Source organism: Capricornis sumatraensis, chromosome 7, assembly GCF_032405125.1.
Source record: "Capricornis sumatraensis isolate serow.1 chromosome 7, serow.2, whole genome shotgun sequence".
NCBI lineage: Eukaryota > Metazoa > Chordata > Mammalia > Artiodactyla > Bovidae > Capricornis > Capricornis sumatraensis.
Window position 1 is genome coordinate 28,061,791 of NC_091075.1, and position 25,958 is coordinate 28,087,748.

Genomic DNA, 25,958 nt, shown 5'->3' on the forward strand with positions numbered 1-25,958 from the left:
CCAAGTTGGGCCTTGGGAGACTGTATAACTACAACATGAACAACGGGTAAAAGACATTGTAGAAATTGGAACTGTGCATAAGAACCTATAAAAGAGAAAACAACTTCCAGATAGTAAGCAGGAAAAAAATTATTTTGCAAGGGGCAGATTGTGTTTGTATAGAGTAACGAGTGAGTTCAAAGGTCTTGACTGTAAAATATTTTCTGTGTAAACAAGAGTGCAAGAATGTTTACATTTAAAGAGAACTGGGTTTTCCTAGGATGCTGTATTCCCTTTCCTGAGTCTTACTATATGATATTACTATGCAATATCACCTAGTAGTGATTGATATAAACTAACAATAAGTTTGGTTGAAATTATTAAAGTGTGCTTGGTAGACTGACTAAAATCAGTCAGTTACAAAGCATCTGAAAAACAGTGTTGGAGTGTTTGACTTTGAAGCCACTTTCTAGCTCTGTGAGTCCATCCGTGCATCTCTGTACATTGAGTGCAGAGCTGATGGGACTAGGGTTATGGGTTCTGAAACAACATGACCCAAATAATTTTTACAGAACTCTGAAACTGACCCTTAAATAGGTCTCCTTTAAAATTCTTTAGCTGAATAGCTCACTCCTATCCACAGGCAATATTCAAATAAAAGTATCCTATTGGTCATTAGTAGTAAGAGAGTACCAAAATTCACCCGTCATTAGCCTAGAAAAACAATAGTTCCTACATTATTGATGGTGGACTGAAGCTTCATGTTGATAAGAAAAGATAAGCATGCTGAGAATTTAAAACTTACATTCTTCTCCATTTGAAGCATGAGGCCAATGCAATGTTACATACAATGGTGCATCCAAAAAAATATAATCTGAAAATTAAATAACCCATAGATTTTCAAGCATTTTAAATTTAGTGTTCTCTAAAAATTTAGAGACCAACGTCACCATATTGTGGGTGAAAATGCAAAAGTTGAATCTAATTTCTTGCTGTTGCTATTCAGTCACTAAGTTGTGTCTGACTTTTGCTACCCCAAAAACTGCAGCATGCCAGGCTTCCCTGTCCGTCACTATCTCCCTGAGTTTGCTCAAACTCATGTCAACTGAGTCAGTGATGTTATCCAATGATCAAATCTTCTGTTGTCCCCTTCTCCTCCTGCCCTCAGTCTTTCCCAGTATAAGGATCTTTTCAATAAGTCAGCATCTGGTGGCAAAAAATTGGAGCTTTAGCTTCATATGTCTTTCCAATGAATATTCAGGGCTGATATCCTTTAAGATTAACTAGTTTGATTTCCTTGCTGTCCAAGGGACTCTCAAGAGTCTTCTCCAGCACAACAGTTTGAAAGCATCAATTCATTGGTACTCAGCATTGTTTATGGTACAAATCTCACATCTGTTCATGACTACTGGGAAAACCATAGCTTTGACAACGTGGACCGTCATCGGCAAAGTGATGTCTCTGCTTTTTAATATGATGTCTTAAGCCTGGCGTGCTGCAGTCCTTGGGGTCACAAAAGTTAGACACAACTTAGTGACTGGACAGCAACAACAACAAGAACAAGAAATAAGATTCACCTTTTCATTTTCACCTGGTGACGTTGGTCTTTAAATTTTTTGAGAACACTAAATTTAAAACGCTTGAAAATCTGAGTTATTTAACTTTCACTTTATATTTTCTTGCATATACCATTGTATGAAACATTGCATTAGCCTCATTCTTCAAATGGAGAAGAATGTAAGTTTTAAACCTAATATGGTGTCTAGGTTTGTTATCATATTAAATGTGAAATGGGAAAGACTAGCGATTTCTTCAAGAAAATTAGAGACATCAGGAGAACATTTCATGCAAAGATGGGCACATTAAAAGATACAAATGGCAAGGACCGAACAGAAGTAGAAAATAGTAAGAAGAGGAGGCAAGAATACATAGAAGAACTATACAAAAAAGGTCTTAATGACCCAGATAATCACGACGGTGTGATCACTCACCTAGAGCCAGACATCAGGGAGAGTGAAGTCAAGTAGGCCTTAGGAAGCATCACTACAAACAAAGCTAGTGGAGGTGATGGAATTCCAGTTGAGCTCTTTCAAATCCTAAAAGATGCTGCTGTGAAAGTGCTGCACTCAGTATGCCAGCAAATTTGGAAAACTCAGCAATGACCACAGGACTGGAAAATGTCAGTTTTCATTCCAATCCCAAAGAAAGGCAATGTCAAAGAATGTTCAAACTACCCCACAATTACACTCATCTCACACATTAGCAAAGTAATACTGAAAATTCTCTAAGCTAGGCTTCAACAGTATATGAACCAAGAACTGCCAGATGTTCAAGCTGGATTTAGAAAAGGTGGAGGAAGAAGAGATCAAATTGCCAACACCCATAGGATCCTCAAACAAGCAAAAAATTGGAGAAAAATATCTACGTCTGCTTCATTGACTATGCTAAAGCCTTTGACTGTGTGGATCACAATAAACTGTGGAAAATTCTTCAAGAGATGGGAATACCAGACAACCTGACCTGCCTCCTGAGAAATCTGTATGCAGGTCAAGAAGCAACAGTTAGAACTGGACATGGAACAACAGACTGGTTCCAAATTGGAAAAGGAGTACGTCAAGTCTGTATATTGTCACCCTGCTTATTTAACTTATATGGCAGAGTACATCTTGAGAAATGCCAGGCTGAATGAAACACAAGCTGGAATCAAGATTGCCGGGAGAAAGATCAATAACCTCAGATATGCAGGTGACACCATCCTTATGGTAGAAAGTGAAGAAGAACTAAAGACCTTTTGTGAAGGTGAAAGAGGAGAGTGAAAACCTGTCTTAAAAATCAACATTCAAGAAATGAAGATCATGGCATCTGGTCCCATCACTTCATGGCAAATAGTTGGGGAAAAATGAAAACAGTGGCAAATTTTATTTTCTTGAGCTCCAAAATCACTGCAGATGGTGACAACAGCCATGAATTTAAAAGATGCTTATTCATTGGAAGAAAAGCTATGACAAGCCTAGACAGCATATTAAGAAGCAGAGATATTACTTTTCTGACAAAAGCCCATCTAGTCAAAGCTATGGTTTTACCAGTAGTCATGTGTGGATGTGAGGGTTGTATCATAAGGAAAGCTGAGTGCTGAAGAATTGATGCTTTTGAATTGTGGTGTTGGAGAAGACTCTTGAGAGTCTCTTGGTCTGCGAGGAGATTAAACCAGACAATCCTAAAGGAAATCAGTCCTGAATATCCATTGAAAATACTGATGCTGAAGCTGAAGCACCAATACTTTGGCCCCCTGATGTAAAGAACTGACTCATTGGAAAAGACCCTGATGCTGGGAAAGATTGGATTGCATCACCAACTCAATGGACATGAGCTTGAGCAAGCCCTGGGATTTGATGATGGACAGGGAAGCCTGGCAAGCTGCAGTCCATGGGATCACACACAGTCAGACATGACTGAGCATTAGAACCGAACTGAACCGAGGTTTGTCATAGCTTTTCTTTCAAGGATCAAGTGTCCTTTAGTTTTGTGGCTGCAGTCACCATCCACAGTGATTTTGGAGACCAAGAAAATAAAATTTACCATTGTTTCCATTTTTTCCTGATCGATTTGCCATGAAGAGATAGGACCAGATGCCATGATCTTCCTTTTTTGAATGTTGAGTTTTAAGCCAGGTTTTTCACTCTCCTCATTCACCTTCATCAAGAGGTCTTTAGTTCCTCTTTGCTTTCTGCCATTAGGGTGGGATCATCTGCATATCTGAAGTTGTTGATATTTCTCCTGGCATCTTGGTTCCAGATTGTGATTCATCCAGCCTGGCATTTTGCATGATCTACTCCACATATAAGATAAATAAGCAGGGTAACAATATACAGCCTTGATGAACTCCTTTCCCAATTTGGCACCATTCGGTTGTTCCATGTCCAGTTCTAACTGTTGCTTCTTGACCTGCATCTGGGTCTCTCAGGAGGCAGGTAAAGTGGTCTGGTAGTCCCATCTCTTGAAGAATTTTCCACAGCCTGTTGTGATCCACACAGTCAAAGGGTTTAGAGCAGACAATGAAGCAGAAGTAGATGTTTTTCTGAAATTCTCTTATTTTTTAATGATCCAACAGATGTTGGCAATTTGATTTCTGGTTCATCTGGCTTTTCTAAATCAAGCTTGTATGTCTGGAAGTTTTTGGATCATGTACTCTTGGAGCCTAACTTGAAGGATTTTGAGAATTATCTTCCTAGCATATGAAATGAGTACAATTGTGTGGTCATTTGAATATTCTTTGTCACTGCTCTTCTTTGGGATTGGAATGAAAACTGACCTTTTCCAGTCCTGCGGCCACTGCCAAGTTTTCCAAATTTGCTGGCATATTGAGTGCAGCACTTTCACAGCATTATCTTTTAGAATTTGAAATAGTTCAAGTGGAATTTTGTCACCTCCACTAGCTTTGCTTGTAGTAAGGTTTCCTCAGGCCCACTTGATTTCATATTCCAGAATGTCTGGCTCTAGGTGAGTGATCACACCATCATGGTTATTGGGTCATTAAGACCTTTTTGTATAGTTCTTTTGTGTATTCATGTCACTTTTTCTTGATCTCTTCTACTTCTATTAGGTCCTTGCCATTTCTGTCCTTTATTGTGCCCATATTTGCATGAAATGTTCCCTTGATATTTTTAATTTTCTTGAAGAGATCTCTAGTCATTCCCATTCTATTTTTTTTCCTCGTTTTGTTTGATCTGTTCACTTAAGAAGACTTTCTTATCTCTCCTTACTATTATTTGGAACTCTGCATTCAGAGAGATATATCTTTCTTTTTCTCTTTTCCCTTTCACTTCTCTTCTTTTCTCAGCTATTTGTAAGGCCTCCTCAGACAACCATTTTGCCTTCTTGCATTTCTTTTTCTTTGGGGTGATTTTGGTCACTGCCTCCTATACAATGTTATGAACCTCCATCCACAGTTCTTCAGGCAGTCTGTCTAACAGATCTAACCCCTTGAATCTATTTGTCACTTTTACTGTATAATTATAAGTGATTTTATTTAGGTCATACTGAATTTAGGAGTTTCCCCTACTTTCTTCAGTTTAAGCCTGAATTTTGCAAAAATGAGTTCATGATCTGAGCCACGGTCAGCTCCTGGTCTTACTTTTGCTGACTGTATAGAGTTTCTCCACCTTTAGCTGCAAAGAATACAGTCAGTCTGATTTCAGTACTGACCATCTGGGATGTCCATGTGCAGAGTCATCTCTGCTGTTGTTGGAAGAGGGTATTTGTTATGATCAGTGTGTTCTCCTGGCAAAACTCTGTTAGCCTTTGCCCTGTTTCATTTTGTACTCCAAGATCAAACTTGCCTGTTACTCCAGGTTATCTCTGGACTTCTTACATTTGCATTCCAATCCCCTGTGATGAAAAGGGCATATATTTTTGGTGTTAGTTCTAGAAGGTCTTGTAGGCCTTCATAGAACTGTTCTACTTCAGCTTCTTCGGCATTAGTGGTTGGGGCATAGATTTGGATTACTGTGATATTGAATGCTTTGCCTTGGAAATGAACTGAGATGAAATAGGCATTGATGCTAATTTGATGGAGAACATGCTATTACTGCTGAAGTGGCCACGTTTGCAGAGTTTACAAGCACATAATAAGGTCAGAGAAGTTGCCATTTCTGTTCTTCACATTAAATATGACAAACAGATAGTAGCTATAAAGAATCCATAGGTATTAATTTAATACAGTCATCTTACCTACCTTGAAACCTTATTTCAGAATGTGACCCTAGAAAAATGGTAGTTTTTCCCCAGCTTATTCACAAAGTCCTCAAGCAATTTACATTACTTAATTGGAGTATGAGGAAATGTTACTTTTCTTTACATTTTCTTTTTTGAAATTGGCTTAATAATTATCTATGATTTAGCAACATCAGACTTTGGCAATAAATATTAAAATAAATAACATTACTCTTTGTACTAGTAACAGTGCATGTGATAATAGAACAAAACAGACTGCAAAGAAACTGACATGAATCTTCATGAGAAAAATCAAATACAGACCAAGCTGTGGTTGTTATACAGATTCCTGGACTAGAATATTATTAACCTTTCCCAATCTCACTATCAGAAGCCATTTGTAGAACCTTTCTGCAAAGGGACCTATTGAACTTAGCTTTGTTCGGGTATGGGCAGAGGTAATTTCTGAGATTATTTGGCTGTCACCTTCATTCATTGGGGAAGAAAATCAAGGACAAGGGAAGCTCAGTGTAGAGACTTACCAGAATCCCATAGCCAATTGCCAGCTGAGTAAATTTGGCATTCTCACCACTCCTTTCTCTACATGAATCTTTCATGTTAACCTCGCATCTTTCATTTCATTCCTTGTGCCTCGATTACATTGAACTTGTTTCAGTCTTCCCCCAGTTCCTGTTCTTCAAAAGATATCAGAGTCCTTGTGTGTGAGCCTTCACACTCAGCCATACCCAAACCCCATCCCCACCAAACTCTGTGTTCCTAACTCCCAGCCATTGTCCAAATCTCATTATAGCAAGACCTTTCAGTTCAGTTCAGTTCAGTCACTCAGTTGTTTCCAACTCTTTAACCCCATGAATCGCAGCACACCAGGCCTCATTGTCCAACACCAACTCCTAGAATTCACAAAAACTCATGTCCATAGAGTTAGTGATGACATCCAGCCATCTCATCCTCCGTCGTCCCCTTCTCCTCCTGCCGCAATCCCTCCCAGCATCGGGGTCTTTTCCAGTGAGTCAGTTCTTTGCATGAGGTGGCCAAAGTACTGGAGTTACAGCTTCAGCATCAGACTTCCAATGAACACCCAGGACTGATCTCCTTTAGAATGGACTGGTTGGATCTCCTTGCAGTACAAGGGACTCTCAAGAGTCTTCTCCAACACCACAGTTCAAAAGCATCAATTCTTCAGCGCTCAGCCTTCTTCACAGTCCAGCTTTCACATCCATACATGACCACTGGAAAAACCATAGCCTTGACTAGACGGACCTTTGTTGGCAAAGTAATGTCTCTGCTTTTTAATATGCTATCTAGGTTGCTCATAACTTTCCTTCCAAGGAGCAAGCGTCTTTTAATTTCATGGCTGTAATCACCATCTGCAGTGATTTTGGAACCCCCAAAAATAAAGTCTGACACTGTTTCCACTGTTTCCCCATCTATTTGCCATGAAGTGATGGGACCAGATGCCATGATCTTCGTTTTCTGAATGTTGAGCTTTAGGCCAACTTTTTCACTCTCCTCTTTCACTTTCATCAAGAGGCTTTTTAGTTCCTCCTCACTTTTTGCCATAAGGGTGGTGTCATCTGCATATCTGATTGTCATCCCGGCAATCTTGATTCCAGCTTGTGCTTCCTCCAGTCCAGCGTTTCTCATGATGCACTCTGCATAGAAGTTAAGTAAGCAGGGTGACAATACACAGCTTTGACATACTCCTTTTCCTATTTGGAACCAGTCTGTTGTTCTATGTCCAGTTCTAACTGTTGCTTCCTGACCTGCATATAGGTTTCTCAAGAGGCAGGTCAGGTGGTTTGGTATTCCCATCTCTTGAATAATTTTCCACAGTTTATTGGGATCCACACAGTCAAAGGCTTTGGCATAGTCAATAAAGCAGAAATAGATATTTTTCTGGAACTCTCTTGCTTTTTCCATGATCCAGCAGATGTTGGCAATTTGATCTCTGGTTCCTCTGCCTTTTCTAAATTCAGCTTGAACATCTGGAAGTTCACGGTTCACATATTGCTGAAGCCTGGCTTGGAGAATTTTGAGCATTACTTAACTAACAATGTGAGATGAGTGCAATTATGTGGTAGTTTGAGCATTCTTTGGCATTGCCTTTCTTTGGGATTAGAATGAAAACTGACCTTTTCCAGTCCTGTGGCCACTGCTGAGTTTTCCAAATTTGCTGGCGTATTGAGTACAGCACTTTCACAGCACCATCTTTCAGGATTTGTAAGAGCTCAACTGGAATTCCATCGCCTCCACTAGCTTTGTTCGCAGTGATGCTTCCTAAGTCCCACTTGACTTCACATTCCAGGATGTCTGGCTCTAGGTGAGTGATCTCACCACTGTGATTATCTGGTCATGGAGATCTTTTTTGTACAGTTCTTCTGTGTATTCTTGCCACCTCTTCTTAATATCTTCTGCTTCTGTTAGGTCCAGACGATTTCTGTCATTTATCAAGCCCATCGTTGCATGAAATATTCCCTTGGTATCTTTAATTTTCTTGAAGAGATCTCTAGTCTTTCCCATTCTGTTCTTTTGCTCTCTTTCTGTGCATTGATCACTGAGGAAGGCTTTCTTATCTCTCCTTGCTATTCTTTCGAACTCTGCATTCAGATGCTTACATCTTTCCTTTTCTCCTTTGCTTTTCACTTCTCTTCTTTTCACAGCTATTTGTAAGGCCTCCCCAGACAGCCGTTTTGCTTTTTGCCTTTCTTTTCCATAGGGATGGTCATGATCCCTGTCTCCTGTACAATGATACAAAACTCGTCCATAGTGATGCCTGAAGCATCACTTTAGGCACTCTGTCTATCATATCTACTGCCTTAAATCTATTTCTCACTTCCACTGTATAATCATAAGGGATTTGATTTAGGTCATGCCTGAATGGTCTAGTGGTTTTCCTTACTTTCTTCAATTTAAGTCTGAATTTGGCAATAAAGAGTTCATGATCTGAGCCACGGTCAGTTCCCAGTCTTGTTTTTGCTGGCTGTATAGAGCTTCTCCATCTTTGTCTGCAAAGAATATAATCAATCTGATTTCGGTGTTGACCATCTGGTGATGTCCATGTGTAGAGTCTTCTCTTGTGTTGTTGGAAGAGGGTGTTTACTATGACCAGTGCATTCTCTTGGCAAAACTCTATGAGCCTTGGGCTCCCAGAAATATAGATTACATATACTTCCTCTCTGTTTCTATTGCATCCTCTACTCCCTCCATTATACCATGTCAAACACTGTATTGTAATTGTCTGACATTTTGTTCACACTATGAGACTGTGGACTCTGAATATCATGTTCATCATCATTACCCCAGCACCAAATGAATGCCTGAAATATAAGAGTGGCTTCTGACAAAGAAAAACAGAAAAAAGACACAAATTATCAATAATAAAGAATCAAACAGAGTATATTACTACAGACACTGCAAACATCAAAAGAATAATAAGGGAATACAAACAGTTCTGTGGCTCAGCTGGTAAAGAATACACCTGCAATGAGGGAGACATGGGTTCCATCCCTGGCTTGGGAAGATGCCCTGAAGAAGGGAAAAGCTACCTACCTCCGTATCCTGGCCTGGAGAATTCCATGGAATATAGTCCATGGGGTCTCAAAGAGTCAGACACGACTGAGCAACTTTCACTTTCACACTTCGTTAGCAATTCTATACACATAAATTTGACAAATTAGATGAAATGGAGTAATTGCTCAAAGACTGCAGGCTAACATACAAAACAGATCATTTAGATATTCTTGCCTGAAAATCCTCTGGACAGAGGAGCCTGGTGGGCTAGAATCCATGGGGTTGCAAGAGTCAGAGACAACTTAGGGACTAAACCAAACCAGCCAACCAACAAATACAAAGGTAATTAAATTCACAATTTTAAACATCCCAAAATAAAATCTCTAGGCCCAGATGGTCTCATTAAAGAATTCAACCAAACATTTAAGGAATTAATATCAATTCTATACAATCTCTCCCAGAAAATAGAAGATGAGGAAATAATTTTATGATATTATTATTACTATGAAACCAAAATCAGACAAGGACAGTGCAAAGAAAGAAAACTAATACACCAAGTAGAATTTGTTCCAGATATGTAAAGCTGGTTCTGTATTTGAAAATTAATCAATATGATCCACTGTAATCTCACAGATTAAGGAAGAAGATCATGTGCTCATTTTATGACACAGAAAAAGCATTTAATTTTCTTTTCTTCCCTTCTAGCTAAAACCTGCCTACTGGTTTACCTTTCATTGGGAATGTATTTCCTTTTCCTCATGTTCATCAGGGTCCTGGTCAAGTCTCTTAATCCACATACAGAGATTTGCTCAAATTCAAATCCTGATTGTTAGGCTTCTTACCCAAATTGGTTTCCATTTCTCTGAGTAACCAGCTCAGCATACCAAGAGATGAGGAGCTTATGCTAAACTCCTAGATAAAACTAGTTAGTAACATCCTAATTCCTCAACAATGGGACACATGCTTGGAAAACCAATGGATTACTCAAATTTAGACTCATAGATACTATATCTGCATTGGAAAAACAACACAGACACAATTTTATACATGTTAATAGAAATTTTAAACTTGGACATTTAGAAGACCAAATTTAAAATTCAACAGAATGGATACTGAGAGGGGAAGCTCATGACTAAGAGAAGAAAAACTTTGCACAATTTTACCTTTTGTGCTTTTGCACTGAGCTAAATCTTTTTCATATTATAATTAGGAACTTCCATCAAGGATCAGGAAAATCTGTTTCCAGTTATGAGGTGTATTAATTACCTGATTAATACACAAAGGTCAGGACTCAGCCTCTTGATCAAACAGTGACCTCTGCTCCCTTGGACTTTGAAAGTTGTAACCAGAATCTCCTTTTCTCAGTATATTCATCTGTGGCCAGAAGAACACAAGAGAAAATCAGCATGAGTACTACAGGGAAAGTAAGTATAGTATTCTTTTTATGTCATAGCATAAATGTGTCAACCTGTGTGCTTGTCTACTTACCAACACCTGGAGAAGGACATGGCAACCCACTCCAGTGTTCTTGCCTGGAGAATCCCAGGGACGGCAGAGCCTGGTGGGCTGCCATCTATGGGGTCGCACAGAGTCGGACACGACTGAAGCGACTTAGCAGCATTACTCAACTACTCTCTGTACTCCTAAAGGTGGAAGACAATCTTAATCTTAATATCTCTCCTTCTCCTTCCCCTTTTCTTTTATTCCTTTTATGTGCCTTGCCTTTCTTCAGTTTTTTTTTTTCAGTTCTTTAATAGGCAATATATCAAGCTGTATATCAAACTTTCCAAAGTTAAAGATATATCCCCTCCTTAAAGGATCTCCTAGAGAGACATAGTAACTATGAAAGAGAGTCCAAGGGTAGTGAAAAAGAGAGGGGCATCGCCCCTAATCTTGCCTGGCTTCCCAGAGAAAGTGGCATATAAGAGAAAACTTACAGATGTAAGAATTCACCAGGTAAAGGAGGAGACAGTTGTGCAGGTAGACGAAACATGAGGAGAAACAGAAGAAAATTATCCAGAATTTTTCTGTTGTTCCTGAGGGCAGGAAATGACTAGAAATAAGGTTGGAAGACTGACAGGAAGATCATGGAAAGCTTTGTAGACCATGTCAACAGATCCTGACAAACAATTGGTGACAATATCATTTTTAGATAGAGAATTAGCATGATAAGTATTATAATTTAGGGCTTCCCTGTGGCTCAGACAGTAAAGAATCTGCCTGCAATTGGGAGACCTGGGTTCAATTCAGGTCTGGGCTAGGAAGATCCCTGGAGTGGGGCATGGCAACCCACTCCAGTATTCTTGCCTGGAGAATCCCCATGGATAGAGGAGCCTGGTGGGCTACAGTCCATGGGGTCACAAAGAGTCAGATAGAACTGAGCGGCTAAGCACAGCAATGCTATAAAAGATGGACTTCAAGGTGATGAACCAAGCCAGGTGAAAGACAATGAGGACTGGACCACACAGTAGCAGCAGAAATGGAGAAGAGGGATCAGATTACAGAAATTTTTAGATTGTGGAGGTTGAGGGAAAGAGACAAATCAAGGCTCTTTCCCAGTTTATTTCTTGTATTATTGAATAGATTACATGGCAACTCACTGAAACAGAGAAAGCAGAGGAAAGAACAAATTGTGTGCTGTGTCTACCACTGGTCAAGGGAAGGGGGGTGGTGGAAGAAAGAAATAACAGTGTCTTCATGTTTTATCATGTTGAATTTGAAATGCCTGTAGGACAGTCCAACGGTCACAAAGAATTGGACATGACTGAGCAACTAAGCACAGTACAATCAAATAGCTAATGAATAGAATCTAAAGCTTAGTCACAAGTCTGTTACAAAGATCATCTATATAAAAGTAATAATTGATTCTATATAAACTAGGTGAAATCACATAGGATAATAATTTATAGTGAGAACGATGATGGGCTGAAATCAGAACCCTTGAAGGACTACCTTACCACCAACGATGTCTTCAATCTCAGTCTGCCAGTGACCACCACCATTTGATGAAATGCCACAACTAGATGGTCTCCATTCCTGCCTGCACCCCAAAACTGATTCTCTCCCATACCTAGGATCACAAATAACTCTCACACTGCAATGTCATTTCTACCCTGAAACTGAACAACTTCGTTCATCATAAGATCAAAAGTGTGACATCTATCCTCTTGGTTGTGTGGCAGCATGTAAATACAGTTAGAATTGCAAGACTGATTTGAATACAGAGACTGATGGTACAGGAAGAGTTGAGGTCAAGAGGCTACATTCTGAGTATATTTAAGCAATGATCTCTTCCCTTTTTTTTTTAATCTAGGCTTGAGTGTGAAAGAATTGGATTCAACCTTCTAATAATCATTAATATAGGAATTCGCTAACTCCCAAGCCTAAGGAGTTTCCCTTTCTGCCTCCATATTCTTCTTCCCAGGTTATCAGGTGCAGAGCAGCCATAGTCTGGAAGCCTGGTGGATCATTTTCCATTGAGGAGGTAGAAGTGGCTCCACCAAAGGCAAAAGAAGTTCGCATAAAGGTAAAAAAAAAAAAAAAAAACACCCACAATATTTCCACGCCAAAACTCAGACCTGTTCACTGTAGATTATACATTCTTTTCACAGTGTTCAATTCAGAAATAAAACTATACGCTCTCCTATTTCTTTTTATTATACATTTCCCTTAGTCTTCAAATCCAAACAGAGAAACAGTTAGGAAGGTATAGCAAAGGCTACATACCCAATGGACACTTATTTGTAACTACGACTAATTAGAAGAAGTTTCTACCCACAAACCGTATTTTAATCTGTACTTTCAATTTTCTTTATGATATTCTTCATGTTATTTAAGTTACCTTGAAACAGTCCTCCCCCTATATCTGCAGGGGATTGGTACCCCCACTCCATACCAAAATCCTAGGAGGCTCAAGTTCCTTATATAAAATTGTGTGGTATTTGCATATAACTTACACACATTCTCCTGTATATTTTAAATCACCTCTGCTAAGTCACTTCAGTTGTGTCTGACTCTTTGCGACCCTATGGACTGTAGTCTGCCAGTCTCCTCTGTCCATAGGATTCTCCGTGTAAGAATACTGGAATGGGTTGTTGTGCCCTCCTCCAGGGGATCTTCCTGACCCAGGGGTCAAACCTACGTCTCTTACATCTCCTGTATTGGCAGAAGTGTTCTTTACCACTAGTGCCTAGGTTACTTAAAAATACCTAATACAAGATAAATGCTATACAAATTGTTGTAAATACGATGTAAATGATATGTAAGTAGTTGCCAGCATGCAGCAAATTCAAGTTTTGTTTGGGCAACTTCCTGGATTTTTTAAAAATAACTTCAATCCCTTATTGGTTGAATCCATGGATGAGAAACCTATGGATAAGAAGGATTGACGGTATATTTTATGAAATTTTGTTTGATTATAGATAAATCAAGACTCATCTTTGGAATTCAGGTTAGAGCTGGAAGAGGCTTACAGATATCTGTTATTTTAAAAATAAGATTGAAATCAATAATGTACAGGACTGTTCTAGCAGTTAAATAAGAACAGAGACTTCAACTGCTTTTCTCAACCTTGCTTATATGTCTGGAATCATTTGGGAGCTTTGGAAAATGCTGAAAACTGAATCCCACCCTTAGACATTTTGAATTTGTGATTTATCTGGTGTGGAGTGCAGTCTGATTGGACTTCCCAAGGGGCACTAGTGATAAAGAACACTCCTGCCAATAGGAGACCTGGGTTTGATCCCTGGGTTGGGAAGATTCCCTGGAGGAGGGCATGGCAATCCACTCAGTGTTCTTGCCTGGAGAATCCCCTGGACAGAGGAGTTTGGCAGGCTACAGTGCATAGGGTTACAAAGAGTCATACATGACTGAAGCAGCTTAGCATGCACACAGGCTGATCATTAGAATTTTTAAATCTCCCCTGCTGCTGCTGCTAAGTCGCTTCAGTTATGTCTAAATCTCCCCTAGGTGATTCTAATAAGAGGCTACCAGCCCAGAAGGTAGCTCACCTGACTTCTAGTTCAGTTTCTTTTGAATTGTCACTATTTAATGTTAGTAATGATGAATAAATATTATTTATTAATGGATCACAGAGAGATCATCATTTTCTAAGTTACCTTGCTGTGCAATCCATGCCCTCTTTTCAAAAAGTCATCTCTGGCTTATATGATCCATGGAGTGCACAGAAGTTCATTTGGCCATCTCTATTCACTCTCCACGCATAGGATCGCAACTCGTACAGAGAGATGTGGACACCAACTCAAGGACATCCAGCCATTATCTGATAAGCTACAAATCTGAATCTCTCACTCAAGAATTTGAACAAGATATAGAGAGTCTAAGCAAGACGAGATGGAGGGAACTAGAGAGGCTGGAGGGGCTCAGGGCTGGCAGTCATTTTTAGCCATGTGATCATATGAATAAGAGAAAGCCTGTCTTCAGAGAATGATAGGAAAATGCAGCTATACACACACTGAGTCAAAGTAGACAGATGAAGACAAAAGCTGCCTGATAGATTTCTAGATCCATTAATTCTAACTGCTCTGCTTACAGTCCAAGTTATAAGCAATTTTATGATACCCTTCAAATTATCCCCCTTTTACATTGTCAAATTTCAATAGATTTCAATTCTTGACTTAGCCATGTGTGTGTATATGTGTGTGTGTGCACGCACACATGCATTCCAACCTCATACCCATTTTAGAGATGAAGAAACTGAGACTCAGAAGGACAATTTATCCCCTGATCACACAGTTAAACAGGGGTGCAGAGCCAAGATTTCAGCTCTGAACTCTTTAGTAACCACTGCTCTGAGGGCCTCCACTTTAAACTATCTGGCTGATTTACAACAAAAAGTGGAATTACAACTTGTACCAATAACATAACTGTAAAGCCCTCATGTGAAATAAATTAAAGCCTCAATTATATTAGGAGGCATTATCCCTCTCCTTCCTGTATTCCAATTCCTTCATTTCTATAATTGGTCTTGCTCCTCCACACTCCCACCCACAAGCTACAGTGAAGCACAAAGTGAGACCTTTGATGCCACATGTGGTTTTACAACGGTCTCTTCTGAGCATATCCTACCCTCTCCAGTAAGTTTTAAAATCATTTGATTCCAAAATTAGCTAGTGAAAAACATTGCATTGATTGAAACACATTACTGGCCCTTGTCCAGGATTAAAACTAAGAAATTAATGCATCAATATTAATGCAGCATATCAAACTACCAAAACACTTTACAACATTAACAATTCTAGAACATCTCTGAGACAGAGAAAACTATATTATTCTTTGCCTTCCATACAGATGGTGGCCACTGCGCTCTGTGGGACCGAGATGAAAGTGTTAAAGGATAAAAATCTTCAGCACCAACACTACCCTATCATTATGGGCCATGAAGGAGCTGGAATAGTCGAGAGTGTGGGAGAAGGAGTGAGCACAGTGAAAGCAGGTATGAACTGGTACCTGGAATTAGGAAATAGCAGCAACTTGGAACCCACCTCAGGAATAAAAAGCATCCCTTAAATTATGTTAAGTGTAAGTGAAATAAAAGGTAAAATATTGCCCATTTCTTAGAAAAGGAGGGTTAAAAGTATAAATTACAGAAAAATACTAAATGTATTCTTTATACTTATATTTTGATATTAATAAAAATAAAAAATAGAATGTACTGAGATTGAACTTGAAAGAGTGCAAATGTGACAAAAATTCCCTCAAAAAAATCAACTGAGAGAAATGGTTGGACAATTGTTTAAATGAAGCATATGATAAATTTGATAAATAGTTCAACTATGATAAACAGTTGAACACATTAGTGAACTAAATAGGGAAGAAGTTCAGAACTGGATCAAATTCATGTAGGAATTTAATATAGGATTAAGTTTGCCTTTCAAATTTGAAGGGGAAACATGGATTTCAATATATAATATTGAAACAACTGAATAGTTTTCTGGAGAATAAAAGTAACTTGAGTTGCTATTATATTTTTATAGAAAGAAAGATGCTATATGAATCCAAGAATTAAATGTGAAAAGTGAAACCATAGAAGTATTATAAATTATTGTAACAGAACATTTTGTAATACTTCAGAGAAGGGAAGGAAATTTTAACTAACCCAAAAAATTCAGATGTAAAATAATATATCGATAAATTTGAAAATAAAGTTCTTTAAAATTCTGTGTTAAAAAGTACCCTCCACCCAAATCAACAAGCCAATATGACAGCGGGCAAATTTCTTTAATTTATAAAGAATTCTTTAACACTAACTTATGAAAATTGGCAAAGGAAATATACATCTAGTTTGGAGGGAAATATATACAGAGATATAGATATATACACATATATACACAAATGCTTTTTAAGCATGTGAGAAGATGCTCAATCTCAAACCCTAAATAAATTAAAATTTTAAAGACAACAGAAAAACTGTTTATCTACAAAATTACCAAAGACTTGAAAATGTCATATTTAGGGCTGACAACCTTTAAGATCGTAAGACTAAAGTGCTCAGCCTCCATTGATAGGCTGTCAGCTGGGGCTACAGACCTCAGCTCCTTGAAGCTGCTCACACTCCTTCTCATGGGGCCCCCTTACCCACTTCTAGCCTCAAAGCAGCAATGGCACATCAAGTCCTTCTCATGCTTTGAATCACTTTGTCTTCCTCTTCTGCTTTCCTCTTTTCTCCTTTCATGGATCTTTGGTCCACCTAAATAACCCAGGATAACCTCCTATTTTAATGTCAATTGCTTAGTAATCTTAATTACATCTGCAAAGCCTCTCTTCTTTCCATGTAACATTCACAGGCATGATAACTTGACATATTTAATTTCTGGGAATTAGGATAAGACATCTTTGGTGAGCCATTTTAGGAATTCTGCCTACCATAGACCATGTGTGATAAAAAATATTGCATTGTTCTTTTTCATGTCAAAGAGGAAGAAATAATAAAAATAGAAAACAACCTAAATGTCTGTCAGTATACAGGGTGCTGCTTAAACATAAATTATGATATATTTAAATAACAGAATACTATGTAAATATTAAATAAATGATAGAATGCTCTATCATTCTAAGATAAGAAATCTCCAAGATCAACCTTTAAATAAAAAAGCAAGGCCTATGATAGGGTACATGGTATACTAGTTTTTGTCTTTCTAAAGGGACTATGTCTCTGAAAAATACCTTGAATATGGATAAAAGTAATTGTCTTTAGGGTGGGATAAGGAAGACTAGAGATTGGATGTCAATTTTCACTTGTAGTGTTTAAATTTTACCGTATGTATTATTTTTTTAAAAAACTGAAATTAAATGAAATTCTACAAATTATTTTTACAGAAAATATGAAGTAAATTGCTCTGGTTTACAAGGATAGGCAATTGGGCAGTCAGTAAGTCCATCACAGGCAGGTTATTCTAATATTCTTCTTATACTTTGAATATTAGTAGAAAAAAACCGCCTACCTCTGGAGAAAGGATTGATGTAAAACACAGAAGATAGCACGGAGACAGTCCTCTCTCCCTGATCCAGAAGCTTATTCTGTGAGTTTGTGGTATCCATACAGTTTTAAATCCAATTCCTGACAGCAGAAGTTTTATAGGAAATGTAAGCAAAGACTTGGCTGAGTGGCTACATGACAAAGTCATCTGGTGCCTCAAGAGGAACCTAGAACGGAGGCAAATCTGAAGCCAGCCCCTTGGGAGTCAGACATTGAGCCCAGAGCTAGACACACATGCCAAAGATATCCCCTTTTTTGTAAGTATTCTCCACAATAGCAAACACAATTAACTGTGGAACTAATTCTTAGTTATATTTTCTTGAGCGCCTTGTTGTTCAGTTCCTGAGATACAGGTATCTCTTTACTTTAAAAATAATGCCTTCATAAACAATTTTGCTCCCTTAGGAGATAAAGTTATCGCACTCTTTCTACCACAATGTGGAGAATGCACCTCTTGCCTTAATTCTGCAGACAATTTTTGTATAAAATTCAAGTAAGTTTTTACAAATATCTTTGTGCAAAATTAATTCAATTTCCTTAAAAGGAATCTAAACTTTCTAATTCCAAATAAATGTTTTCTGTTTGCTTTTGTCTTTAAAAGACAGGAAGAAACCCACCTGATGTCTGATGGTACCAGTAGATTTACCTGCAAGGGAAAACCAGTATACCACTTCGGGAATACAAGCACCTTCTCTGAATACACAGTAATGAATGAAATCTCAGTCGCCAAGATCGATGAAGCTGCACCTCTGGAGAAAGTATTCTTAGTTAGCTGTGGTTTTTCTACTGGGTATGGTGGTGCAATCAATACTGCCAAGGTAAGAAGCATTATGAATGTAATTGTTGACTTATGGAATTGGAAGGCCTTATGTATGTGGGCCATGTCTGATCATATAGCCTGAGAGAGACTCGCAAACCTGCCTCAAAACATCCTCAAGTTCTTTATTATTGTCTAGTCACCTATACTCCCTTGCACATATTTCCCATTCCTTCTTGGTCAGTAGTATGTGGCAAATTAAGTCTAGATGCCATTCACAAGTGGAGACATCAGGAATTCCTGGGAGTTGAACTCCTGGGAGTCAGTTTAAAATGACTATGTATACTTCCACATTCCAGTTAATTTTTTTTTCTTTCAACATACATTTATGGGGCCATTCACTGTTCCAGATGCTTTGATTCAACAGCTAAAAGTGCCCACTGAGCTTCTATTCTGTTATTTAACAGATGGTAATAAGTTCCTATAAAAATAAAAGGGAAGTAAAAAGACCAATTGATGGAGAAGATGTTGGCATGTAAAACAGACTAGTCAGGTAATCCCACTCTGGTTGAGTGGGTTACTGCTTTGTTCTGTTTTTTATTTTTTTTCTTTTTGATGGTACCAAATTGACTTGCAGGATCTCAGTTTCCCAACAAGGGACTGAATACAAGCCACAGCAGTGAAAGCCTGGAATCCTAACCACTAGGCCACTGGGGAACTCTAGAGTGGGTTACTGTTAAACGACAGTTTCTGGAATATCACCCAAACCTGCCTAGCTTCTTTCTTTAAGTGGTTAATAAATTTCCTTTTTAAAAATTTTTTTCTTTTGTATTTCTTATTTTGTATTGGAGTATAGCCGATTAACAATGTTATGATAGTTTCAGGTGAAGAGCAAAGGCACTCAGCCATACTCAGCCGTGTATCCATTCTCCCCCAAACACCTCTCCCATCCAGGCTGAAGCAGCAAGTGAATTTTAGTTCTTTATTTTTTCCAATCTCCATTAGTCCCCATACTATCCAGAGACTTAGTATGGGGTTCAATTTAAATTAGTCTCATTTTAGACCCAATAAAAAATAAGTCTTTACTTTTGTAAGGCACTGACATTATATAAGTGAAGCAAAGTTTACGGATATCCAAAAGAAAAGAGAAGGGAAATGTTGCAAGAAGGTGGAAAACTCAAAAATATATGAAATTAAATACTCTGTTAAATAAGTCTTAAGAGTCAACGAAAGTTCATTAAACTTCTACTCACCCTAATTCCTGAGACTTAAAACTCTTTTTATAGGTTAGTTTTTGCTCCTTTATCAAAAAGTATCCCCTATCTAGAAATATGTTGAGAAGCTAAAATTCTCTAAAAATATGGTTCACATGTTTTTTTGAAGATGGCCTTTGTTTATGTCTCATAAAAAAGTACCTTCAGATCTTGTCTGTCCAATTAAGTCACAGTATATGTTCCCTTTGCTCTTTTTTCCTGCCTTTGGGTATGCAGGTGACCCCAGGCTCCACTTGTGCTGTGTTTGGCCTGGGAGGAGTTGGCCTGTCTGTTATCATGGGCTGCAAAGCAGCTGGAGCAACCAGGATCATTGCAGTGGACATCAACAAAGACAAATTTGAGAAGGCAAAGGAAGTGGGTGCCACTGAGTGCATCAACCCACAGGACTATGAGAAACCCATCCAAGAAGTTTTATTTGACCTGACAGGTGATGGTGTGGACTTTAGCTTTGAGGTCATTGGAAATCCAGAAACTGTGGTATGTGATTTTCAATTGTGAAAATTACCGATATTTCTATTAGTCCTTTTTTTTTTTTTTTTTTAAGATTTGTATATTTATTGGCTGTGGTAGGTCTTCGTTGCTGCACATAGGGCTCCCTCTAGTTGTGGTGAGTGAGGGCTACTCTTTATTGTGGTGCATGGGCTTCTCATTTCCATGGATTTTCTCTTGTGAAGCAGAGCGTCTAGGCGCCTGGGCTTCAGTGGTTGCAGTGCACCAGCTCAGAAGTTGTGGCACACGGGCTTAGTCATGCCACAGCATGTGGGATCTTCCCTGACTAGGTATTGAATCTGTGTCCCCTGCATTGGAAGGCAGATTCTTATCGATTGAACCACCAGGGAAGCCCCAAGTCTTTATTTTAGATTCTTAACTGAGTTAAAATTCCCTCCACAATCTTCTGTTTAATTCTCTTTGTGCCCCTGACATCCCACTTGGTACCTTCTGTCTACTCTTATAAATCTGTTCACTATCCCAAACACTGACCCCCCATACTGAGTTTTCTTCTCCCTCTGTTCCATTATATCAATACTATTCCTTCAAATAAGCAGACAGTCTACAATAGACAGGGGGAAAAAAAGCTTTGTAAGGAATTCTTACTGAATTATTTCATAATAAGGAGCAGCTTAGTAACTATAACTTCCAAGCCAGAAGATTTAAGTGTGACAAGAATAATTAATGACCCTGCAAAGCTCTACACTTTCAGCAAAGTCTATCATGTTGGATCTGGGATAATCATCCAAGGAACATTATTTACCAACCTTGATTAAAAGAGTTCAAGAATGAAGGGAAAAAAAACGATAATTTTTCTGGCTGAATATGGTTTATGTAAGAATATAAATGGATAGGACATTATTTCACAATTTGAGCCTCTCTTTCTTTGGGACTGTAGAAATAGCATATTAGTGGGTTGCATGTCTCCATCTTCTAATCAGCTCCATGAAAACCCGAGATCTGCCTCCTCCAACTGAGACCCTTTCCTCAGCTTACAAAATGTTTCCATTCCTCACTACACATAAATCCCCTCGTCTGTAAAAATGATATAACAAAATCTTTGTCACAGGCTTTCCTGCAGATAATCTTGCTGCGAAAAATAGTGTTTGAAAATAAATAATGGGAACATGCTTATTTATAACTTTGCTAATATATGATGCTATACAAATAGCCAACTCTATTTTTCAGTATCTAAAAGAATATGCTAAGTCGCTTCAGTCATGTCTGACTCTTTGCAATCCCACAGACTATAGCCCACCAGGCTCCTCTGTGCATGGTATTCTCCAGGCAAAAATACTGGGGTGGGTTGCCATTCCCTTCTCCAGGGGATCTTCCCAACCCAGGGATTGAACTCACATCTCTAACATCTCTTGCACTGGCAGAAGGGTTCTTTATCACTAGGGCTACCTGGGAAGCCCTATGAATATGTCAGCTCTAACTAACCACCTGTGTCAGTATAAAAATTATTACTGTCATTATTATTATTACTACTACCATGGGTGCCTTTATTTTCATTTTTTGATTTGCATCTATTGTACCAGATACTATACTCTGTAGCACACAATGTCTTATTTATGTTTCAGCGCGTTCTTAAAAAATAAATGTTATTTCAAATGAGGACAAGGAGCATCAGAAAAGCATGTAACAGACCACTGAGAACAGTCAAGCTGAGATTCAGGCTTAGGTCCACCACTCAAGTACACCTCTTAACCACCCCATTGTTTTACATTGCTTTACAACAGGCAGCTGCCCTGGCCTCCTGCCGTGAGAGCCATGGGGTCTGCGTGATTATTGGGTTAATCGTTGGTGTACAACTCAACATCAGTGGCCACTTGTTCTTCTCAGGACGTTCTTTAAAGGGATCTGTTTATGGAGGTATGAATGATTCAGGGAAGAATGGAAATGTGCGGGATTATAGAGGAGGGAAGTAGAGAAATGTGTAATGAATGCTTGAATGAGAGCTTTAGATTATAGTTGTTTCAACACACAAGTATCTAAGATAAGAGGATGAATATTGATGTATGCAGTTGCTTCTTAGTAATTTTTTTCTCATGCAAAGGAAGAGATTTTTTTTAATTGCTTAGTGTCCAAAGTTTAATGTAGATTCTAAATCAAAAAGGAAAGGCAATACTGTGATCAATAACTATTCAATTCAGTTATATGATGGCCAACTGGAATTCTTTGGAGAATATACTGAATTATTAGCAAATGGTTCAACTAATGTTAAGTCTTACCCAAAACAATCGACTTGGCATTGTACAACTCAAAGACATTAAACATAATGAACTCATGATTGAAAAGAGAAATGACCGATAAAACCAAAAGAGAATATTTTTTCCAGAGGGAAAAAAAAAATTTCACACAACCCCTTGGTTTTCCATTTTTTAAACCTGTCTTACAACTTATATATTTTAAAGACTTTAGAAGTGTTTTCTTACTGAGGAAGTAGAAAACAAACTAAAATAAATCTGTGTGGAATTCTAGGCTCATAAGCAAGCAACCTGATACTTAAGAGAAATATACTTATCCAGAGATTTGGAGGAAATCTGAATTCTTGGGCAAAAGAGATGAGAACCAGGAGCTACCTGAATTTTGGGGACTGGTGGTCCATTGTGTTCTCCCAACTGCTTACGGCAGTGTCCTGTAGATACCAGGAATCTTACTGAATTCATGGGCATAGAGTAGAGAAATGGCATGGCCAGACAAAACAAGCAATAAATCAGTTTAATTACCAGTTCCCCCATTTGGGATAATTAAACATATCCATTGCTATTTCCCTCTAGAGACAATATATCCCTCAGAGACAATAATTGCTGATTCCAAATACACATACTCAGTTAACTCTTGTTAAAAAGGCTCACTAATATTTCAAATAAAACTCACTAGGAAACTATTTTGCTCGACACCTATACATTCATATAATGGTCATGAATGTAAGTTAATTCCTTCTACAGATACTATAATCCACTGGTTTCAAAGGTTTTCAGTTAAAGGGTAGCCTCTAATGACAGGACTGCTAAACCTCCTATAATGTACACAGTGAAAAAAATTTCCCCCTAAAATTAGTGGCCTTTTTCAGAAACACTATCTAGCCTAGTTCTATGTTCCTGGACCCATCTTTTTTTTTTTTTTTTTTTGGTTAAAAGAAGAAACAAAAAACAAGTGAAAGTGTTCTTTACATAGATATAAAAATGCTTTCTCAGATTACCAATCAACAGGTAGAAAAGACATCAAAAGTTGTTATCACAAGCAAAAATGGTAACCATGTGTGGTGATGGATGTTAACTAAACTTAGTTTAATAGTAATCATTTCATAATACATATATCAAATCATTATACATATAAAACAAATATGTTACATATTAATTACACTTCAACCTTTTAAATGATAAAAACAAATAGAAAAACACACCATGTTTCATGTCATAACACAGAGCATCATTTAGAATTCTTGATTACACATAATTAAAACCAACTTAAACAGAAAATAAATGTACTGGAAGTGTTTTAGATTGTGTCGAGAATAGTTTTGGAAAGACTGGAGAAACTGGCTGGGGCTGGAACCAAGAAAAGCAAGTAACAGCCAAGACCCTGTCACAGAACCAGCTGCTTAGGACACTGTTGCCTCCTTGCAAAATCACACACTCACCCTTTGCAGAAATGAGCAGACCACCAAATTCTTTGTGGTGACTCACTGGGCATGTCACTCAGCACAGAGCTAAACATGAAGACAATGTTTCTTGAGAATCACAAGAACAGAGAAAATACAATGCTAAGTTTTATATTATCTTAACTGACCCCATCTTTTCCTGTGCAATTTTACTTCCTAAAGGCACATTTTATTCTTATCTCACTTTATAAACATTCATTTTTCAAAAGTGTCACTGAGCACTGCCATGGTGAAAGTTCTTCTCTTCCCTTAAAATATTTGGCTCTTTCATGAGGCTTCAGATCAACACACACACACACACACACACACACACACACACACACACACCTCTAAGAAAAGATCCATGTTCTAGTTGCTATAAACAAATACTCCTCTGCAGGCCCAGAGGTCTCCTCCAGGATAATAGCCTTCCACACAAAGTATATGGCTGGGGCAGGCATTCATTCTCCTGATGGTCCAGACAAGTTAGCAGGAAATCCTTGTATTTCCTCAAAGCCAACACCTCCAGCAACAAATTGTAGGGCCTTTCTTGTATACTGGCTCTCTTGTATTAAATCCATTGTTAATCTGTGTATTTCCAGGCTGGAAAGGCAGAGATGGTGCCTCTAAACTGGTTTCTGATTATATGGCAAAGAAGATTAACCTAGATGCACTAATTACCCATACTCTGAATCTTGACAAAATCAATGAAGCAGTTGAATTAATGAAAACTGGAAAATGGCAAGTGACTTACACAATTTTTATGTCTTGAGTATTTGGGGCCAAGAGAAATGGTGTGTGGAGGTGGGGGAGGCAATGGAAGGGAAGTCATGGCTGGAGAAGCCACATACAGTCAACTGAAGGAAGTTTCAGGAATTTGCAAAAAATCTCCTTCCCTTATGCATTTTGTTTTATTACCACGCTATAATACATAATTCTTAAAATACTTAAATGGTCACCTACCCTTACCACTAGAATTTTATTTCCAATTTGGTATTGCTTTAAATGTACATTAACTTACTGAAGTTAGCTTATAAAATTCTAGCCTAAATTTGTTCATAATTTATAAAAATACAATTATTATTTTTGTCATTCTATTTCAAACGAGAAATTAGCTCTAGAATTCTAAATTCTAGCACCTCTCTTTGGCCCACAAACCAAACACTAGCCATAAACTGGGCATTAGTATTCCCCAAGGGAGTATAAGTCTACTTACATATTCCTTACTCTTGGGGTTTCACATCATTTTGAAAAATCTCATAACTGATTTAATCTGTCTATTTTCACCTAAACTTTAGGAAAGGGAATCCAATTTATTCATTGGTACACAAAGGGAAAATTTGAAATTCAAATCACAAATGTTGCTTTAGAAACATTTCAACTTTTTTTTTCCTTTCCTTTCTTTTTAGCATCCGCTGTGCCCTGTTACTTTAAGTATGATGCTCACCAACTAAATACCATTTGCATAATTTCACGGTTTAGAAGAATTGTCCACACAACGCTGTTTCTGTCTGCTTGCCTCTGAGTCATTTAGCAATGGGCTCATATCCAGCTTCTACTGTCACCACTTCATCACCGTTGTTCTTACGTGACCAAGTGTCACCCAGGAACATCCTCCCTTTCAGAGCTAGGTTAAGGTTGATTTGAATCACCCAATCCTAGACCCTTCAAATAAACAAAAATCACCCAGGATACTCCCATTTCAGTTTTCTCTATGTCTGAGTCCATGTTTCCTTGCACACTGTGTTTCTTCCACATCAAGTTCTGCCTCATTTCACACCAAAGAAACAAAACTCACCATTCATGAGCTTATTGTACATTCAATAAGCCACAAGTTCCAGGAAATCTGTACCTCCCAAGAAGCCCTCAGCCAATGACTGACAAAAATTGCCAGAAAACGCACAGTCCCCAGAGTATCCCTATAAGGTTAAACTCCAATTGTCCACTTTGATAGTCAGCTTTAAAAACACACTCTTACACCCATATGCATAGCAGCATTATTCATAATAGCCCAAAAGTGGAAGCAACCCAAGTGTCCATCAACAGATGATGGATAAAAAAATATTGTGC

At 38.2% G+C, this 25,958-nt stretch overlaps 1 protein-coding gene across 1 annotated transcript; it reads left to right on the forward strand.

Moving 5' to 3' along the window:
- The first annotated feature begins 10,593 nt into the window (after nucleotides 1-10,593).
- On the forward strand, nucleotides 10,594-25,573 carry LOC138081755 (alcohol dehydrogenase 6-like). Its single transcript, XM_068974854.1, has 9 exons — nucleotides 10,594-10,646; nucleotides 12,647-12,748; nucleotides 15,532-15,676; nucleotides 18,125-18,212; nucleotides 18,321-18,537; nucleotides 19,967-20,227; nucleotides 21,982-22,114; nucleotides 24,491-24,629; nucleotides 25,298-25,573. The coding sequence occupies exons 1-9, from the start codon at nucleotides 10,629-10,631 to the stop codon at nucleotides 25,320-25,322; spliced, it is 1,128 nt and encodes a 375-aa protein (XP_068830955.1). The 5' UTR covers nucleotides 10,594-10,628; the 3' UTR covers nucleotides 25,323-25,573.
- The last annotated feature ends 385 nt before the right edge of the window (nucleotides 25,574-25,958 follow it).